Raw genomic sequence first — 21,552 nt, forward strand, 5'->3', positions numbered from 1 at the left:
TCATACTTTTTTTGATGCCAATTACCCACAAATGTTATGATCCCATGATCCCATGATCGCATGTGCTACTTCTGACACGAAGAAACTGTGACAGTTATGAATTATGCCCTTTACGAAGTCTTGATTTTGTTTTTTAATGGCCTAATGGTTAGAGAGTCGGACTTGTAACCCGAAGGTCGCAGGTTCAAGTCTCAGTACCAGTAGGAAATGTAGGTGAAATGAACAGCACTCTCTTCCACTTTCATTACCACAACCGATGTGCCCTTGAGCAAGGCACTGCCCATCATTGTGTATGTTAAAAATGTACCTTCTCCGTAAAATGTGCAGCACACAGATAAATGCTGGGGTTATAATGTTCAGGAACAGTGTTTAAAATCAATTTTAACCACTCTCATCAGCCTTAGGATGGTCAAACAAACGAGTTGTTTGACATAGCGACAACACTGTCTTCTCAAATGAAGCTCAACCAGGCCTCGTCCCCTTTTTTGTGTATTCCATGGGTGGGGATTATTTAAATGAGTAACATTATGACTTCACAAAACACGGAAAAAACGCGTTGTAGTCCAACAGCAACATTACACATTAACTTAAAATTAAAAATTGAAAAAGCATATTAGGACCTAGTAGAACAGTTATTTTAAATTGTAATTCACATTAGTTACACTTCAATTTTAAGTACGCAGTTACTGTACATTGTATTTACTCAAATAAGTACACATTAATTAACTACATGTACTTACTAGAGTTAGGCTACTGTTAGGGGTTTGGGGTTACACTTTATTTTACGGTGTCATTGTTACAGTGTAAGGTAAATGCTGTCCCAGGACCTCAACAGACAATTTCTTGATTGACTCCACTGAATCAACAAACATCTAAGCAATATGGGCGTGGTGCCCATTTCCATGTTTAATCATATTTAATAAAAGCTTTGAGCCAAACTGGTATGCATGTTTCTGGCCATAATGACAAGCTAGACACTGATAAAGATGTAGCCATCATAAAGACTGCAGTTGCTGATATACTGTATCAAAAACTAAAATGTATTACACAACATCAATCCCTACCCCAGGCTAATCAATATGAAATGGATAAATCTGCAGATGCATTCTGGAGAAACTCCCAAAACTCAGCATTCTCTTTGGTCCTCCAGTCCACCATTAATTCTAATGCTTTGAAAAAAGTATCAAATAGAATGAAACTATGTTGCTAAAGCAGCGGAAGTAAATTTGACACAGGAATCTTAAATAGACCGTGTGAAATGAGTGCTTCCCTGTAAGAGCATAATTCAGATTTGTGTAAAAGCCTTTATGTTGCAGATGACCTTGCAGTGACTTTTCGCACCTGAAGCTTTCTGAATAATCCAAGGTTATATCTCACATTTGCAGACTGACAAACTTGACGGCTACATTGTCTTTAGGCAATGGCAGATTGACCTCAGCAGGAGCCAAATGACAGGCCCTTCCTATTCTCCTCCCTCCCTCCCTCTCTTTCTCATTCTTTCATTTCGTTTTTATCCCTTCATCCTGGCGATAAGCTCCACCTTTCAGTTTTCATTTCTGACCCAAATAGCAGGCTCCTAGTGGGTGCTGCTCCAGTAACGCTGGCCAGCCTCTTTGATGCTGCTCCAGAGCGTCAGCGCAAAGCTCGTCACTTCAACTCTCAAGCTCTTCAGTCGCCCAAAAGCAGCTCTGTTTTTCATAACCATATCATCCCCATTGCTTAGCATTATCCTATATACTCCATTCATTCAGAACGCACATAATACTCGGCTTTATCTCACTCTCATACCTCCATATTGACTCCATCAGCAGGCATTTCAGTCGGTGACCTAGCCCTGATTGTGATTAACGATCTATGACTATTTGTCTCTGTTAGCTAGGAGGATCCTGAAATGTGATGACAGAATCCATCCCGGGACAGCTGAGGTTCCCACCACTCATCCACACAAGAGGGAGAGAAGGAGAAGAGAAATTTACCTTGAATGGCAAAAAGGGAAAAATAAATGATGCACCATTTATGTACGAGTGAAAAAAGAGGTCAGATTTAATTTAAAAATTGGCTCCCATTCCTCATTTCTACAGATGAAAGCTCATAAATGAAAAAGCCTGGCCTAACGCCCGGTATGGAAATATAAAAGTTATGAATAATGCTTCTGTCTCAATCACCAGGTCTGTTTTAATAATGCGGATTAGTACAGAACAGCACCTGCTCAGAAGAATGTGTTGCTCTCAGGCAGACATACCCAGGGGAGGGTCTTGAGCTTCAGAGGTGGGTTCCTTTCTTCGGTCCCCCACCGAGGAACCTTCTTCCACCCGAGGAAGAAAATCGGTCTAGGTCATTAGTGGTGGTCGTGCCTGCGCCTCCTCTGCTGTGGCCAGTGCCTCAGAAAGAAAGCTGGTGATTTACAGACTGTTCGTAATCATGAAATGGCTCCTTTGTTAATGAAAATGCCCATAGATCCATACAGAGCCTTCTGCAACCATCATTCACTGGTAAATATGGGCAGTAAGTGAGCCACAACCGAGTCAACAAGCCGGAAAAATTAACGAATTGAGTCAAAACACACGTCTTGAATGAGAAAATCAGCTTATCTGGCGTCACGTACGTTGACAAGAGCTGTACATCAGTGACTGATGCTGGACAGAAAGGACTACAGACATTTACATGCCTACTTCAGCGCAAATCTCTAAGGTCAAGAAGTTTACGGCCCTGCTGTTCTTTACATGAAAGAGGTTTAGTTTGTTGTCCCTACTGCCTTCAAGTTCCTCTAAACACATAAATATACAAAAGTCAATATCTCTTTCTCTCTCAACTCTCCTACAACCTGCTTTTTCATCATTTAGTTGATTAGAAAGTGAATGTCGATGGCTTCCTATATTGTCCCGCAATGTTTCATCCATCGAGGTATGGCCTGTTAACCAATTCATTATCCAATTTGTTTTTCACATGCAGATTGATTCCACCCAGTGAACTACTTATCATTCTAATTGTGATGAAGACCATTTCACCAAGTACTGGGGGAAGAAAACAGGCCAGCTTTGTCTAATCCATCCATCAATCCATCAACTTATCAATCCAGCAATTTATTCATCTATCCATTCACTCTTCCATTCATTTGTCCTTCTGTAACTTATCACCCTGGCTAGCTTTGTATTGAGTAAGGTTGCAACAACTAATCAATCAAATTGATAAACAATAATGATTGCAATAATGATTGTTATCAATGAATTCAGACTTAATTAAAAAAAAAGTAGTTCTACGGAAAAAAACTACAAAAATGGCAGAGATCACTATTTTACTGTTACATTCATCAAAACAGTTTCTAACTACAAGTAAGCAGTTCCGCTTTGATTGTTAAACTTTAAATACTCGGATTGTCATGTATTTGTCTCTTGTTTTGTGTGCAAACACATGGTCGGTTGTTTTGACTATGTGTTTGCATTGTCTTGTGTTTTGCCTCGTTTCCATGTTAATGTTGTATTAGCGTCACCTGTGATTGTGATCATGTGTCCTTACCACGTCCCTTGTTCCCTCGTTAGTATTGATGTTCATCAGTGTCACCTGTACCTTTGTAATTATGTGTTCTATATAAGCTCCCGGTGTTTGTTCCTCAGTGCTGGTTCGTCTTGTTAACATTCGGTTCTGTGAGTATTGTGGTCTGTCTGTGAATGTTCCAGTGCCGTCTAATTGTCAAATCTAGTTATTGTTTGTTTGCCCCATCGTGGGTCTTTGTTTCCGGTTGTAAATAAACCGTGTTTTGTGAAAGTAACTGTCTGCGCTTGGGTTCTATTTAGCGTAACGTGACACGGATACCATGGATCGTGTACAAGCTTGTCAATCAAACAGAGAAAAAAATTATCAATCCAATCATTTTGGACAAAACAATTCATCATTGGATTTCACAATGAAAACATTGTTTTAAATGAACCATAATGAATTTAAATCCTATATGCAAAGCAAACATGTTATTTATAATTTTAGTCTGTATAGACCCCTTTTGCGCCGACGTCACAGTTACGTCACGGCGCTAGCTGGAGGCAAAACAAACGGAAAACTGGAGGCGGCCAATACAAACCAGCACAGATTCGGCTACATAATAAGGAGCTTAAATTATTATTTTTATTATTAAAAGTCATCTTGTTGTGTTCTTGGGTGCAAGAATCGATGAAAAATGAGTATGCTGTATCTGGAATTTTTATTTCTAGAAAATATTCATATCATTAAAATTGCACCGTAGTGTCACTCTTTACATTGTCGTCTTGGCGCTGGCTAGGCAGAACTGCGGATTGAACCACTCAAGTCTTTACATGACCATTCAGCACATAGTTATATTATAGGCATCTAAATATATGTATATGTCCTCAGTTTCTCTTCACCCTCGGTTTCTCTATCGGGTAGGTGTAGAAGTCAGGCCACTCAACCGGAGGTAGCGTTAACGTTAATCCTGTCAGTTCGTCCATTGACTGAGCGTGTACGGTCATCTGGTTCCGTCCGTTAAAATTAACTTTTGCAAATAACAATCGCGGTCCTGGACAGTGAGTGACCTTGCACATTAAGACAAAATCGGATTTTCTCCAGTCATTGTTAAAAAACAAGCTAACAAAACTTGCAAACTAACGTTAGTGAAGCGGCCAGAGGGATCTTTCTGCCTCCAGCTAAGCTCCGCCCACACAAATACGTCACCGTGTTTACCAACTGTAAAAGGGTCTATACTGTATGAATTTTTTTTTTTAAAAATTAGTTTAAATAGCCTTTAAATAATAAAATCATATATTTGAAATAGAAATATTTTTGTAACACACACACACACACACACACGTGAAAAAGAAAGGACACCCTATTGAATTCTATGGTTTTACATATCAGGACATAATAAAAAAAAATCATCTGGTCCTTGGCAGGTCTTAAAATTAGGTAAATACAACCCCAGATGAACAACAACACATGACATATTACACCGTGTCATTATTTATAGTACACCTTACGATTCAATTGCTTGTATATATATCAGTGGCGTGCAGAGGTGTTCTTAAGGCCGTGTGTCCACCAAAGCGTTTTTACTCGCGGCTGGCGTGTTTTTTCAATTGTTTTCAATGGGAGCGCCGCGTTTTTAAAACGCCATGAGCGTAACGAGGCGCTGAGCGTCTTTTTCACGCTGAAGCGCTGAGCGTTCGGCGTTTTTTACTGGTCGCCGAGAGTTGAAGAATGTTCAACTTTTGGTAAAACGCAGCGCTCATCACTGTCACTTTTTACCCAACCGTCCAATCACAGTGGAGGAGGGGCGGGACTAATACCACACCGACCAACCGCGTCCGCCACATGATTCTGCTTGTACAACGTCAACAGAGGACAACAACAAGCATAATAACGGAACAAAATCAAGAGCCAGATAAAATACATTACATTGTATTGACATTTTAATATAGAATCAACACAGAAACAAAATATGAGTGAAATGAGATACTAGTAAGACTTTCGCGGATATTCCGTATCATAACAAGCAAAGTGTCTCGGTCTCAACCGTCTCAACTGAAAAAACGCTGCGCTGCCAAAACGCTCTCAAGCGCCCACAGCTGAGCGTTTTTAGCAGAGCGCCTAGCGTTTTCAGCTGGCTAAAAACGCTTTGGTGGACACACGGCCTAAATGAGGAGGCCGTTTCTTTTATAAATCAAATGTAAATGCATGTCTGAGTTACACATGTAATTAATTTTGTCTGGTATATAAACATTATTTTTCTATCAAAAAAGAAGAAAGAAACCAAATACAATTCTATTTTATATTTTTACATTAACAATGTAATTAAAGGGGGGGGGGTGAAATGCTATTTCATACATACTGAGTTTTTTACACTGTTAAAGAGTTGGATTCCCATGCTAAACATGGACAAAGTTTAAAAAATTAAATTGTACGTTTGAAGGAGTATTTCTGTGCCAAAAATTGTCCTTCCGGTTTGTCACAAGTTTCGGAAAGTTTTTTTCGAGTATGGGTCTTCGTGACGTCAGCTGGGGTGGAATTTCCTTATATGGGTTCTAAGGGCACTTCTCCGCGGGCGCGCGCGCACTCGTAGACCAGACAGAGAGAGAAGAGAGCGAAAGCAGTACCTCATCAAAGCGCTCTGCTCGGCTCACCAAAGAAGTGTGTTTTTGGTTGCCAGGGCAAGACAACCCTGCACAGATTCCCAAAGAACCCAGCGCTAAGGGACCAGTGGATGGAGTTTTTTTTTTTTCAGAGACTGTTTGTTTTTGTGCAAGACTGTTTGTTCCCTGCATTTCGACGATGATTGTTTTATAAACAAAGCCCAGATCGACGGATTTGCAGATCGTCTAATGCTTAAGGATCGAGCAGTCACAATGATAAAGGTTCGCGGTCGCAGGCGGTGAGTAAGAAACTGCTTCAAATGTCTCTGTGTGTTGTTAGCTCGGCGTCTTAGCACTGCTTTAGCACACCGCCCACACAGCACGCCTCCAGCCGCTCGTTTTTTTCCGGAAAGACTCGGTACAGCCTATCTTTCTTTTATAAATATAATAAAACTAAAGACTTTTTGGAGATATGAAGGATGCAATACTACTCTATAGGTACTCAAGATTAACAGGAGATTGAGTGAAAATGAGCATTTCACCCCCCCTTTAATGTTTTATTTATTAAGACCAAGTATAAATGTCAACAAGTTGGTGTTTTTAAGCATTTTTACATTTATTCCAAATTAATAACTCAAGGCACTAACAATTTAAACAATACATTTTATTTGTGAACTGATGTTTAGCTGCTCTTTCTAATAGTCAACTTATTTTCGGTTCATCAATCACAGTAAACACGATCATAGGCGGAAATTATCGCGTGCACCAATTATAGCTGTAACTTTAACTGCTGGTGTCGCAGTTGGACAGTGTTAATGTGCAACTACCAAAGTGATTTATTCACCTTTTAATGTCATACAACTAGAAAATTGGAGAAACTAAAGAATAATCCACAAAAACTGGTTCATAGTTGTCGTTTTCCTCTCAGAGCTTTAGCGCAAAGAGTAACCTTTTAATGCAGCTGCTCAATTACACATTCTTCCTCCATGATTTCCAGCTTTACTTTTTAATACAGCTGGCACAAGAAGAGAGAGGAGCGAGTAAGTGAGAAACATGGTAGCTTTGCAGTGGCATCTGGGGACTGGTGCAGCCATTAACTATGTGAGAGTGAGAGGGTCTTAATGAAGTGAACTGTGCTCTCAGAGTTAATGAGAGAGTGAACTCACCACTAGAGCAGTCCAGTCCTCCCCAGCCTGGCTCACACTGACACGTATCAGGAGACACACACCGACCGTGGGCACACTCTTCGTTACATCGTGCTGTCAGAGATAAAAGAACAAAAAGACAAAGAAACAGAAAATAATGCTTTAAATATACGTAGCAGAAATATACAAATATTCTAGTAAAACACTTTGCAGAGAATGAATGTGGTTTGAGATCATTCCCAAACACAAATAAGGCATTGTATGCATCTTGCGTAAGACAGAAACGTGAATAAGCACAGGATGCGGTACAGACACTGTAGGTCTGTGCCCTCCCGTAAGACATTATTTAGACGGCCGCAAATGTCTGCTGATGTGCTGATATGGAGGATAATGACTGCACTGGCTATTTTCCAAAGATGGCTGTCACCGATGCCTCCTCGCCAGAGCAAAGCCCTTAGCCACACGTTTAAAACGCTAACTCTGACCACTTGCTAAACGATTTCCAAAGAGATTGAGTCCTTGGTCAACATCTCATGAACCCGGTTGTTCCATGCAAAATGAGCCGACGTAAGCAGCCACAGCCACAAAGAAACAAGCTGTAAATCCCTCCAAATTTGATCAGCCTGCACTTTGCCACAATGCTCTAACACAGCGCCAGCCAGCCTTCATGCTGTTTACAAAGTGTGCAGTTTTCTTGATCATTCATATTGAACAGCACAGCATCGAATTGATTGTCTATAGCATTAGTATTCCTGCCCGGGACCTCGCATTCGGTCAGGTATTTGGATTTGGACAAGTAATAAAATGACCTACTTGGATTTTTTTTATTTTCCACTTTTTTATGCTTTTCGGGATGATGAAAAAGATGAATTAGAGGGAAAATATATAGGCGTTAAGCATGAATAATGCTTTAAGGGAGTGAAGGTCACCTGGCCAGCAGGACTCAAACCGACAGGCTCTTATCGGAGTCAGGAAACAGTCGACCCCCAAAGCTTCTGGAACAATCCACTCTGATTGGAATCAGCAGTGACTCTACAAGTATGGACGGAGGAGAGCATGTACTTCTAGAGATTTTCGCGTGAAGAAGGAAAAAAAAAAAAAAGTGTGAGATGCTATGGTGTGTCCTTATCTTTGACCATGAAATATGTGAAGGTTGGCTCTATCAACAACATAAAGTTAATGTGGCCGGTCATGCATTTTGTTGAAATAAACCTGATAAACACAATGTGATGACTGGCATTTATCTTGTCCGGTTAATATGCTTATTATGATTCTCTTGGGTAACAGTGAGAGAAGTCTTTCCTAACCGCAATAAAACAATGAAACACAATTTCAATGAAACACAAACTGAAAATGTAATGAATTCAGATTCTCATAAAGTGTTATGTAGCAGTATAGTGGAGTGTGTGCTAATCTGAATTAATCAATTCAAGGGATTGGTACTGGGACTTCTCCCCCCTTCATACTTCAATGTGTTCCTCTAAACCGCACAAGAACCACTCAGTAAAGAGCAATATTTCAAGTTCTGTCACGTTCACAGGAGCCCTGAAGTATGACACAAATCTTAAATGTCAACACCTCGGGAACAGTGAATTATTTCGGTGCCCACACATTTTTTGTGGTGCTTATGATAATCTGCTTTTTTCCAGTAAATTGTTTTGAAATATTACTATATATATTTAGACTGAGGGGAAGGGGACAGATTTATTTTTTTTATTCAAGGGAATCTTCTTAAGTAACAAAAAATACGTTTTTATGAATTTAGAATGCACTGTATATGAATGGTCCATAAACTAAATTATGGGTGGAAATATATACATACAGTACCGGTTAAAGTTTGGAAACATTACGATTTTTTTATATTTTCGAAATAGTCTCTTAATCTCACTAAGGCTCCATTTATTTGGTCAAAAATACAGTCAAAACATAAAATTTTTAATTTTATGGTTTCTGTTGTAATATATTTTAAAATGCAATTTATTCCTGTGATGGCAAAGCTGAATTTTCAGCATCATTACTCCAGTCTTCAGTGTCACATGATCATTCAGAAATCATTCTAATATGCTGATTTGGTGCTAAAGAAACATTTCTTCTTATAATTAATGTTAAACACAGTTGTGCTGCTTACTATTTTTTCCCCAGGATTCTTTGATGAATAGAAAGTTCAAAAGAACAGCATTTACTATAATTTTTTTGTAATATTTTATTAATTTCAGTCTTTTTTGATCAATTTAATGTGCCTTTGCTAAATAAAAGTAATAATTTCTTTTTTCTTCTTATTTATCTTACTTATTCCAAACTTTGATTGGCAGAGTATCATGATTAAAAAAAAAATTAAACCTGTTAATTTAAATTGTAGTAATATTTCACAGTATTACTCTTTTTACTGTGTTTTTGATGAAGTAAATGCAGCCTTAATGAGATTAAGGGCCCTATCATACACTGTGCGCAATATAGCACCAAGCGCGATGCAAGTGTGTTTTGCTAGTTTCAGCCCGACACAGTTATCATTTTACGTCCTGCGCCACGTTGTTTAAATAGCAAATGCATTTGCGTCTATTTTTGCGCTAAGGGGCGTGCTGGTCTGAAAACGAGGTGTGTTCAGGCGCATTGTTGGCGCGTTGCTATTTTGAGGCAGCTGAAATAGACAGCGCCATTGACCACAAAAACCTGGTCTTAAGTCAATGGCGCAATATTTTTATTTATTAGTTATTATTTATATTATTTTATTTAAAGAGCGCGTTAGTAATGTGCACGTACACTCTGCTTATTACACACAAAGGGACACGCGCAGCACACAAACTAGCCAAATATTAAAAATAAAAGGATTACAATGTAAAAGATTAATATTGTGTACATAAAGATATGGTGGAATCCAGCTTGTCCCATGTATGGTCCGCTTGCTTGCATCTACCTCGTGCACGAGCAGATCCGTTTGCGCTCTGGAGACGCGTTCAGTCTTTCCGCTTGCAAATTCCGTAATGTAAATAACAATCCTAAAAAAAAACTTTAACCGCTAATATATATATATATATATATATATATATATATATATATATATAAATAGTTTCAGAATGAAAATAAACATCATTGTTCAAGCAAATAAACCACGCTCATATGAGTGAATTAATGTGTGCATGTTTTGATGCTGGCACACACTAAAGCTGGATGCAGTAGGTAAAGGATGAGGCAGGACTTTCTCTCATTCCTGGCCAGCATGGCTATAGATTATCACTCTTTCAGTCTTTGACTGGGCCCTCAATATTGGACATAAGCACAGGAAAGGGATGGGGAGAGGGAGAATCCCAAATACCCAGAGGATGGTGCTTAGAGCAGAAATGCTCCACACACAGAAAATGCTAAACCTGCCACTGGCAAATAATGCAGTATGGATTTACACAGCACTGAGAACTTGATATTCAAGCATGCCAGTTCTCCTCCAGCCTAAGAAAAAGAAGAAAAAAAACTGTAGCATTTTCTGCTGACAAAGACATCAATTTGACTTCTTGAAATCAATGGAGCTATGCAACGTGCTCAAAAGGGAGGTTAAAAAAAAACTCTGGTGATGAAATGATTGATTTTTGTTACAATCAGCAATTTCTGATCAGACAACTGAGAAGAAATGCTAATTTGTCACATCTTTTCAGGAAATTAAAATTAATTTATGTGATGTAGGTGAAAGGATAAAGAGTGCCTCTTCCCAAGAGCTGAATTGATGTTCGTGTCTATAATACTTCAGAAAATAGCTCCTGCATTTTAATTAAAATTCAATGAAATCTTCTTCCTTCTACACAAGAAAAAGACTATGTCTGCAAGCTCTAGTGAAAAATTATGTTTTTCATTTTGATAAAGGGCTAATCTCATTACACAGTGGCGTTATCATACTGTGTAACAATAGAGCTAATTGTAATTGTCATGCATTATTACACTGAATACTCATCTGGCCAAAGAATTAAACATACAGTTTGACAATCAGTCAATCAATCAACACATTAAATAATCCAAGTTTATAACTGTATGCATCTACTATAATGTATTTGATATATGTACTACTAATATGAACTTATTAATAATAAAACTAAAAAAGATTTCAAAATCAAACACAGGCAAATGCATGATCTTATCTAATCCATCATTAAAACTAAGATGAGAAATCTACTTTGCGATGGATGGTGCATGGGACTTTATTAGAGCAACTAATCCTCCAGCAAGAAGCTGCAGCATGCACATAGCATCATTAATACTGCATCACTAACTATTTGAGACTCTTCTGACCAGATGGTGTAAACTGTTTTGGCTCCATGTAGTTTGGCTCCAAGAAAAGTCATTGCAGCTCAGTATGAGCAAGGTCTCTTCCTCAACATTAAATGCACAATTCACACATGCAAAACAGTGCTAGTGTTACAGTATGGCAGGAATTAACTCATTGGCTAAAGGCTGTGTTAGAAAGCACACAGTCACTACAGAAGATTCTCTTTTAAGCGCACTGACAGTTTGGGATTGATAGGTGCAGTGCATGAGGGTTAAAAGGAATAGTTCACTTAAAAATTACAATTTTGTCATCATTTACTCACCCTTAAGTTGTTTTAAACCTGTATGAATTTCTTTCTTCTGCTGAACACAAACAAAGATATTTTGAAGAATGTCGGTAACCAAACACTTGATGGACCCCATTGGCTTCCATAGTCAAAGGGGTCCATCAACTGTCTGGTTACCCATATTCTTCAAAATATCCTATGTTTTCAGCAGGAGAAATACATTCATACAGGTTTGAAACAACTTGAGGGTGAGTAAATGAAGACAGAATTTTAATTTTTAAGTGAACTATTCCTTTAAATGACTCAAATGTAAAGGGCACCTCACTATGGGCACACAAAACAACCTGCAAACATGTCACCTTCAAAGCAACTAGGCTGTCTTGGTTTAGGCCATTAATGAATGATGTCTTTAAAATGCCGCTAATGCACAAGGGAATGATTCTACTAAGAAAGTGGCTCATAAAAGGCACATATGCGAGGATAAACCCTGAGGTGTTTGAGATTGAGAAGAAAAGCAAAGATCCACATATATGTAATGAAAATGGCTTTAATAACTTGTCTTGTCCCTGCAAAGTGAACATAGCTAGTTCTACAAAGCTCTTAATCCTGGCACTGAGAGCAGAAGGATTATATACAGAGCAGATACAGCAACAACAACAAAAAAAACCTACCTCCACATAAAATCCTCACACCTCTCTAAGGTGTCCACACGATCGCGCAAATACATCAAATTATACTTTTTGCTGGCAGCTTACATTCAATGGCCAAATTATACACAGAAATCAACTAAAGTCAGCACAAAAATATGAACTATTGAACTATTTACTAAATGTCTAACAAATAGGCATATGTCCACAAATGAAATAAAAAGGAAGTATTTAACAATCAATGCCAAAAACAGGTTGACAAAAGGGAAGTAAAACAACTAACACTGCAGCATCTAGTGGTTTACTACTTTTATAAAACTATTACAGCAACATAATCAAAGAAAATGTTCAATAAATAATAGCTTTTTTTTAAACAATCACAATAAACAATTCTTCTGTCAAGTAATTCAGTTCATTAGCCTAAAAGTAGACTGTTCATGTTTGCATGCAAGGCACAGTAGCATCTTGCTGCATGAACAGAGTGAGAATACAACTGAAGTGCATATACCGACTATTTTACACTGGTTTCAAACATGGCTCGTCCGATCAAATCTGCTTTTATAAAGAATGTTTTGTTAAACTCCATGTGCAGCCATGTTTTAAACAGCACAGAGGCAATAATCGTAGCTTGAGGTCACTGAGATAAAAAAAATGATGCCTTCCATCTTCTTCACAGATGGTGTGGTTCCATTACAGCAGCAAATGTTAACATGAAATTGTTGCAGCTATTGTGTGGTAATGAGAACATTATTGATTATTGTCATTGCCTTCTTCCACTCAAACCACCAGACAATGTCAAAACTGATCCCTATCCCAGCTGCACCTAATCCCATGGTTGTTAGTAGTGCCTTCAGGCTACAGACAGAGCTGGACACAATCCCACTCAATAAGGACAGAAACATGAGATCAACTTTATCTTCAACAGACCATGGTCACTAGCAATCAGCCATAAAAGAATTCTTGTTACTAAAGGTCATTGTTGAAACCTCTTCCTTTCTACACTGACCTTTAGTAACGAAAGAACAACATCTGGTGAACAAGCTGTTGATTTACATGAGGGTTACATGTCTTTTTTTTTTTTTTTTGCTCTTATTGTTCAAGATTCTAATTTTCATTCAAAGAAAATTCAAAAAGATTTGGTAATTTACAATATTAGTATAATTAGTACAGGAAAAGTACACCAAAATAGTTTTTTTTATCTTCAACTACTCACGCTTATTGTTCTCAACCTTTCCTTATTTCCTTTCTTCTGTGCAATTCAAATTGAAAAAATGTGAAAAATGTTCAGGCTTCTCTTCTCCATAGAATGAAAGTGGATGGCAATTAGGAGATCTCACATTGTAAAATTATATCATATATAAATTACATTATATTATATAAATCACCATAAAAGTAGAAAAAAAAAGGTTTATCATTACGCACAGAAAATGTACTTTCACTGCATGGAGAGGAGCAGTTTGGACATACTGCTATACAGTAACTCCTTAGTTCTAAGAAAGAAACAGGTCTCGAAAAGTACGATGGTAAGTAAATAACAGAATTCTAGTTTATAGATGAATGAATTCTTTCAAAGCTAAAAAGAGAAACAGTGTGAGCAAACATATCAATTAAATCACTGCTTGAAATATCAAATTGTTCAATGCCTGCTGTCAAGAGAGCAAGGTGTGAAACAATAAAATTAAAAATGTCCTTGGATCATAAAAAGCGTTTTCTGTGGCATATGTAAATGACTAAGCTTTTAAATCAAACTACAAAGACTGACAATGCCGGTTAGGTCCCTGTGACATGATGACAGCAAAACAGCTGCTGTTTCTCATGGCTTGTTTCATAGTAAAATGGAAAATTCTTTTTGATATGGTGAAATTAAAATGAAAATTAATTATGAATTAGTGTGACTTCATAAAACAGCATTGCGGGTTTGTAATCAGCATTTAAACCGACCACACCGTCTGTGGCTTATCCTCTTTTCTTCATATTATTGAACTGAAGATAATTTTTATGATTCCTGCAGAGCTGGGTATCACAGCGGCCCATATCAGGACTTAATGTAGACTGTTAAATATGTTCATTCTCATTGGAGTCCATTTACAACGCACAGTCTGAAGAATTACATGACATTATGCGTATTAATGTCAAGATGCTTTAAGAGTGGACATAGAGTTGACACAGAATACATTTATCAAAATCTTACATATTCAGAACCTAAATACATGAACACAGGTATAAGTTTCATCAGCTTTTAAGCAAACATGCAGTAGTCAGTGCTACAAGATGAAGAAAAGCCATCCACCCAGGATCAGACATCCATCAGAAAGCCTGTCCCACCCTCTTGTTAATAATGCCGAGTAGCTGTGAGGACATCAAATCCCATTTGCTCTTAAGCTACGTGCCTTGATTTTTATTCCTCGGTAAGACTGTCATTTACCTCATCACCTTGACACGGTCCTGTGTGAGGTCCTTTCACGCAGAGATTTTTGCATATTGTCAAACAACTGCTGAACCGTGCGAGCCAAAGGTCTGAGCTGACTGACAGGATTCGTTCATTTCTTATTAAAACACATTAAAGAATAAAGAGTCTGGCCTACACAATAACCAATCTTGAGAAACAAAACACACATTTACAGTCTTGGCAGTGTGAAAAGACAATAAACTAATATAAAAGCTGACATTTTTGACATTCATTGCTCATAAAATAATCTCTAAATCTATCATTCAGGCCACAGCAAGGGAAAGTTGTTATTTCCTTAATTAGCGTGTTATCTCCAGAACGAGAGGAATTAGGACAATGTATTTGCAGTGAATCACTCAAGATTCTTTTTTCTAAAAAATGAGTGATAACCGAATGCTATTAACGGCGTTGTAATGGCATACTGGAAGTGTTAAAACTGAATATATGAGCAAACCCAATATGAGTAGGACCAGTAATGAAAGGCACAAATTATGCCTGAAATATGCAGTTGCAAAAATGCCTCAAAGATGGCTGAGATTTTGATGAATGCCTCTGGAGAAAGAAGCGGGGTTCAAGGCTTAAGAGGACATTGCTCAAGCAGATGAATGCTTTTATTGTGCTTATAACCACTTGCAAGAAAAAGAAATTGAACTGTGCTAATTTAAGAGGAAATAAGCGGGCAAAATATTAAAGACACTCACGGACACACAAGTCTCCACTCTCAAAGTAGCCAGGACAGCACTGTGAACGGCGACGGTACATGGTCCTCACCCCACGCCGATAAGCTGTCTTGTAGCTGGTTCTGAGATGGAAATACATACACGTACACACAAGAGAAAGCATGAACATCAATAACCCAGTTGGTGAACTCCACAAGGACAGATACAAGGACATTAAGACATGCAGTTGGCTACCGTTAGCTTTTCTATTTGTGTCTAATAATCCTAGCCAAGCCCTAAAGGTGGAAAGAGGAGAAATAAACATAATTAAAGTGAGTTAAGGAAAAGTTTCTGTGCTTGTTGAAGGACATCTCGCCTCTGAATGCTACATTGCAGCACAGTGACTCATTGGGCCCACAGCTTTTAGCAGGGACACTGATGATAAAGTCTTTAATGCAGCAATTAAAACCAATGTAATGTCGGATGACAGTCAAATGGCCATTTCCATCCCGACTCTGACCACTACAATCACGGCTGGTAACATTAACTCTCGGTGATAAAGACACTGGCACACCGGCATCTTAATTTTTATGTGTCTAGTGGGAGAGTGCTGCTTGTTGCCATGGAGCTGAATTGTGACAACTGCAGATCAAAGGTCAGGGTCACGCTCACCTGTGTCTGGTGCATTTAAACCAATTGAGGATGTCGGTGCATCTGGTGTAGTAGATCTGGTCAAAAGGATGAGCATAGGATTCTTGAACAGTCACTGCGTAGCTGAGAGAGGGAAAGACCAAAAAGAAATTTCAATTACTTATGTAATTTTTTTTCCTTAAAAAAAAACAAACAAAAAAAAACATTTAGGCCAGTATTTATTTATTTTTTGACATGACGAAAATTGTCCAATACAATATTCAAAGGTGATTACATTTTTTTCACAATTATTTATTAACAGTAATTGGGAGTGTAAATGTTAAATTAATTAAACTATTTATTTTGTGATTCTATAAGATTCAAGATTTTGTATGATTTTCAATAAAAATAATAGTTATTGAGGGGGAAAAAGAAATATGTATTTCTACCAGAAAGACTCGGAAGATAAAGTGATGTAACAAAGCATATATTTATTGGCAGCCCGGCAAGCATTGTAAAGTTCTTTGGCGTAGGCCCCGTCCATAGCTCGTAATCCGAGGGTAGCGGATCTGCATCTCCTGCCTGAAGACGAAGGCAGGGGCGCAGCCGACCCCCTAGAAGGTATGGACAGAACCATCCTGGTGGTGGTGGGGAGGATGGAGGTTGATGTCGCGTCGGCATCTGCGAACTCAAACATGAGTAAGTACCATCTTTTATACAGAAAGTATAAAGACGTGATTGGATAGAGATGAAGGTAATAAGTGACGTAGTGATTGAGTCTTCCTGGCAGAACTTAGCTAAAGCTTCCATTTCAGTTAACATCTTGATTATAGTTTGTTGCATTCTAATGAAGTTTTATTACATTTTTTAAATAAAATGTTATAATTATGTCAACCTGTTGCCTCCTTGGAAGTTTTAAAATCACGTTAAAATATATTAAGTTACAGGGTCAATTAATAATTGTAGATTTCATCCAAAACACAATTTTATTGTGGCATTTGGGGAAGTTTTTTATTTCATAAAATTTAGATATAACAACAGACCCAATATATGGCTTGATACCTTGTACAAATTTTTGTGGTAAGTCAATTAATTGCATAATTTATACACTTTTGCAAAAAATCCTGTAATTGGCTGTTTAATGGCAGGGATCTACTGTGACAAATTACCCCATACAGTTGGACAACATACCCCGCTAATGGTAAAAATGTGGTAAAGGAACTGTAAATTTAGTCCTGGGCATTCGCAGTGCAAAGTTTGAACCTTTTTTTGTAATCAGGACTTTTGCGTATTTGCATATACAGTAATAAACCGACCCGAGGAATATTTACTGGAGAAAAATATGACAACTTGCCCTGGGGACTTAACATTTCCCAAACGTGATTATGTTGCAGAGAAACAAAGAATTTGCTGGTAGTATCAAGTTTTTATATTGTGAAGATACTGTAATCCAAGCAAAACCATTAAATACTTAATATTCAGATCATGAATATTAAGTATCTATCTATTTTGCTTGAAGTTCAAAACAACTTGTCATCTCAAATAACGAAGACGAACATAATGTTTCCCTTTCAAAGCTGCAGTAACTCTGGGAAAAACAAGATGTCTTATCACAATACCCATGAAAAAACATTACAAATTTATTGCCAACAAAATGACATTAAAGCTCCGAAATATTCTCTTTCAGGAAACCAATGCTGAAACTCATTCATCTCTGTAGCCCTCTGTCCTCCTCTCTGCAGAGGCAATCGCTCCTGCTTATTTGTCATAACTGATAACACCCTTTACAAATAATCATTTTTCAAGCAATAGGTTCAATCAAAACAGATTGTTCTGGTCAACCGAATGCTGTTCTGCCTGTTTTATTTTAGCAATATATCTTTATCTCCCAACTAACATACACACTACAAGGTTGATAATAAGAACATCAATATTGTTCTGTGTGTTTAGTGACTGAATCTAATACCTGTAGGCAAGTGTAACCAGATCAACACTCCCAGACACAATCATTTACATCCCTTCAACTGTGCCATTAAAAGTGAATACAGTCAATACAGGAACAAACAAATTTAGATCCTCTAAATCTCTGAGATAACAGAACAGAGCTGAAATACACATTGTGTGTGTTTTGCAATTGATCCATATAGCTTGTAAACATGTCCTTTTTGTCATCCCATAAGGGGCAAAAGTTTATCCACAGTTTGTAAATATTCATCAAGTATCCATTCAAGTGTTATGTACCATCAACACAACAAATAAGGCCATAATACTTCAATATGTAATATTCTGACAAGTATCCATTTTGAATAACATTTTATCTCAGACAACAAACACTGATGGGGAATCACCTAACTATCTTGACTACATTTTTCTGTAGCTCATCTGTTTTCAAAATGGTGTAATTTTTCTTCTTGTAATAAGCATTTTTTTGGCACTGTTATTTGGGCAGAGTCAGTAATCAAATGCATTGGAATGTCCAAGTACAGTGAATCAGTTTGTTTGGACTGTTCAAAAAAATTTACTGATTCAAAACAATTCACCAATTCTAGCCCCACCAAATATTAAATGAAATGCTCATTGTTGTGTATTCAACTTATTGCATAAATTAGGATGTACCCTAGTTTTAGAAGTTGTATTTATTGTAAATATATCATTTAAAGTTGGATGAAGTACTAACTGAGATGGTCATAGTTTATACTTTGGCTAGCTACTTTAAAAAAAATAGTAGGTAGCCTGTGAGCAATATCGCAACATTGTTTTTAAATGGTTACAATTTTTATAATAATTATACTTACTATTAATTATTATTAGAAGTAGTACATTTTCACATTTCCAGGGTTCTCAGAAGTGGAAGTCTTCATAGTTGAGTAAACTGCTATAGTGGTGAATGTTTACTACCACAAATATATTTTAATGTTCCCATTTGCTCCAATAGCAAAAAAGGAGGAATAAAGAAGAAGAAGAAGAAAAATAGTGTTTCTTTGACTTTCCAAAGGAGGAAAAAAATCATTGAGTGATTGATTATGGTGGTCCGAAGAGAGAAAGATTTTTCTGCCATCCTTCCTTTAGCCGTTGTGTTAGAAACACCCAAAATGCAGCGTTAACTAATTTTATAGAATTTAATGCCAAGGTAATATAACACAAAAGTATAGTTTTATAAATGTACATTACATTTTTTATGAATAGATTTACAATGTTAATAACTGTGGAAAGGCGTCAGCACAGTCTGTGAAAAGGGTCCACAATTAGGTAATATTATTCATATTATTATTAACTATACACACAATGTACAATTTATGTACATTAAATAATTAATTGTGAACACCGCCACAACACATTATAACTCAAACAATTACACAATAAATCACTACACTGAAATTTCAATCCTCTTTTGACCAAAACATCATTCTGGCATGTCGGAGAGGAATAACTACGTGGTGTGAATCCTGCAATTGAGAAATGGAAGGTAAAACGGAGTTTAACACAGAGAGTGCCCCTCTCTCACCTTTCCCAGTGACTGCAGACATTGGGGTCATCTGGGTTGAGGCTCCATGCGCTGATAATGAGGCCCAGAACAGCCAGCACAGGCAGGGCTAATGGGTAGGCCCGTACCAGCCCCATGACTCCTCCTGAGAGAATGAGAGTGAGAAAGAGAGAGAGAGAGTGAGAGAGAGACAAGGACACTTTTTGTCCTTTATCATTCTTATAAATTGGAGCCCTTGGATCATACTTGGAAGTAGAGTGAAAAGAGATGACTTTTTAAGAACAATATCAATGAATTCAGGAATAAGGTATGCGTGTATCTTGACCGAAATGGGTCAATAGCCAATGACAACTACAAAGTGTGGTGGCAGATGGCTGAGATAATGGTGTGATATGTGTGTGTGATAGAGACTAATACAATTTACTTGAATACTTGAATGAAAATTTTCAACACAATATTTACTTAATAATCTCAAAATGTCTAAATATTGTTAATATCTTCATTATTCTGGTTGATATGTCAGTCTTTATGCACCTTATATTCAATCACGCATACTTGAGTGAGTGTATATTCTGTAACACTTAGCTCAGGAGATTAGTCCAGTGACAATGACGAAGGACTCAAGATCACACAGGTTGAACCGTTTGTTTAAACTGTCAAGATATTTCATTAGACACATGATGGGAGATGAGCATGTGTGTGATGAATTGACATGACAGAGACAGATTTAGAAGGGCACGTGAATGACACACTGCACAAGCATGGGTTGGCGAAGCGTGAAAGCACTGATTATGTTAAACTGCAGGGAATAATTGTAGAAGGACACAAGAACAACAGTTTGCTTGATTCTCTGCAACTCTCCATTATGTACCTGATCAGGAAAGAAACACAATTACAACACTAACGTCCTGGTGAGGTTTAAGTGTGTGTGTTTCTACTTTGCAAGTAAATAAACACATACATACTTTGTTTGGCCTGTATAACAGTACCTGATCTGTTAATGCCATTTAATGATTTGCATGACATGTCTTTGCTTGAAGACACTGAAAGGTGTTTACAGGTCATTCACATGTGAGAGAAAACTCAATATCGATTACACTTCCACTACATAACAGTTCATTCAAAGGCAGAGACTGAAGTCATGTTCATTCCTGTAAAGGGTATAAATTTACATGGTCACGCTTTAAAGGTTTCCACACTAGGACTGCAGCTATAAGACCTTGACAGTAACACCACTGTTATGATGTTCTGTTCAGCTGTTCAAACAGCTGTTCCCTTGTGAATCACTATAATGGCAAGTTAAAATTATGAACACTGGTTTCATTCATATCCCTAGGTAGGTGGACAATGTACATATTTATATGTTTGTATAGACTGTGAAATGTACAATATCAATGTACTGACAGCATTTTTAGCTTGTACAACTTAAGAAAATTAAAATCTTTATGAATCCACAGATGACAGAGCAGAACGGGAATTGCAAGAACCTTTACAATCAGACACAACCCTATAGCAGGTAACTTTAGAAACTTTGTCTAAAAGCCCATTCACACCAAGAACAATAACTACAAAGATAACTATAACGACAACGACTATAAAGCCCCTTTCACACAGCGCGATGATCCCGGCAAATTGCAGAGAAATTGCCAGAACGCCTTCTGTGTGAACGCAAACACGACCCGGGATTGATGCCGGCATCGATGCCGGGTTGGGGAACTAGTAACATTACCGTGTTCAGTCCCGGAACGCGCGCGGTGTGAACAAAAGCCGTAATAATACTGTGTAGTAGTGATGAAGCTGTAGCCGGGATCGTTCGCCAGCTGTGAAACAGTACGTAATGCGCAAGTGTATGATTGAATCAGAAAAAAAAATCAACCCGGTCACACTAAATGCGTCTCTATGTGTTTATCGTGCAATTTATAT

At 37.7% G+C, this 21,552-nt stretch overlaps 1 protein-coding gene across 1 annotated transcript in view; it reads right to left on the bottom strand.

Annotated features, from left to right (window-relative positions):
• megf11 (multiple EGF-like-domains 11) overlaps nt 1–19,766 on the bottom strand; it is a gene marked incomplete at both ends in the record, with an annotated part of 91,148 nt that extends 71,382 nt beyond the window's left edge. The window contains 4 exons of the mRNA XM_081372293.1: nt 7,244–7,336; nt 15,558–15,658; nt 16,188–16,289; nt 19,651–19,766. Of these exons, the coding sequence (XP_081228419.1) occupies nt 7,244–7,336; nt 15,558–15,658; nt 16,188–16,289; nt 19,651–19,766 (412 nt within the window). The remainder of the gene's footprint in view (nt 1–7,243; nt 7,337–15,557; nt 15,659–16,187; nt 16,290–19,650) is intronic.
• Between the last annotated feature and the right edge of the window lie 1,786 nt (nt 19,767–21,552).

The sequence above is a fragment of the Scardinius erythrophthalmus genome, assembly GCF_964197995.2.
Source record: "Scardinius erythrophthalmus genome assembly, chromosome: 8".
Taxonomy (NCBI): Eukaryota; Metazoa; Chordata; class Actinopteri; order Cypriniformes; family Leuciscidae; genus Scardinius; species Scardinius erythrophthalmus.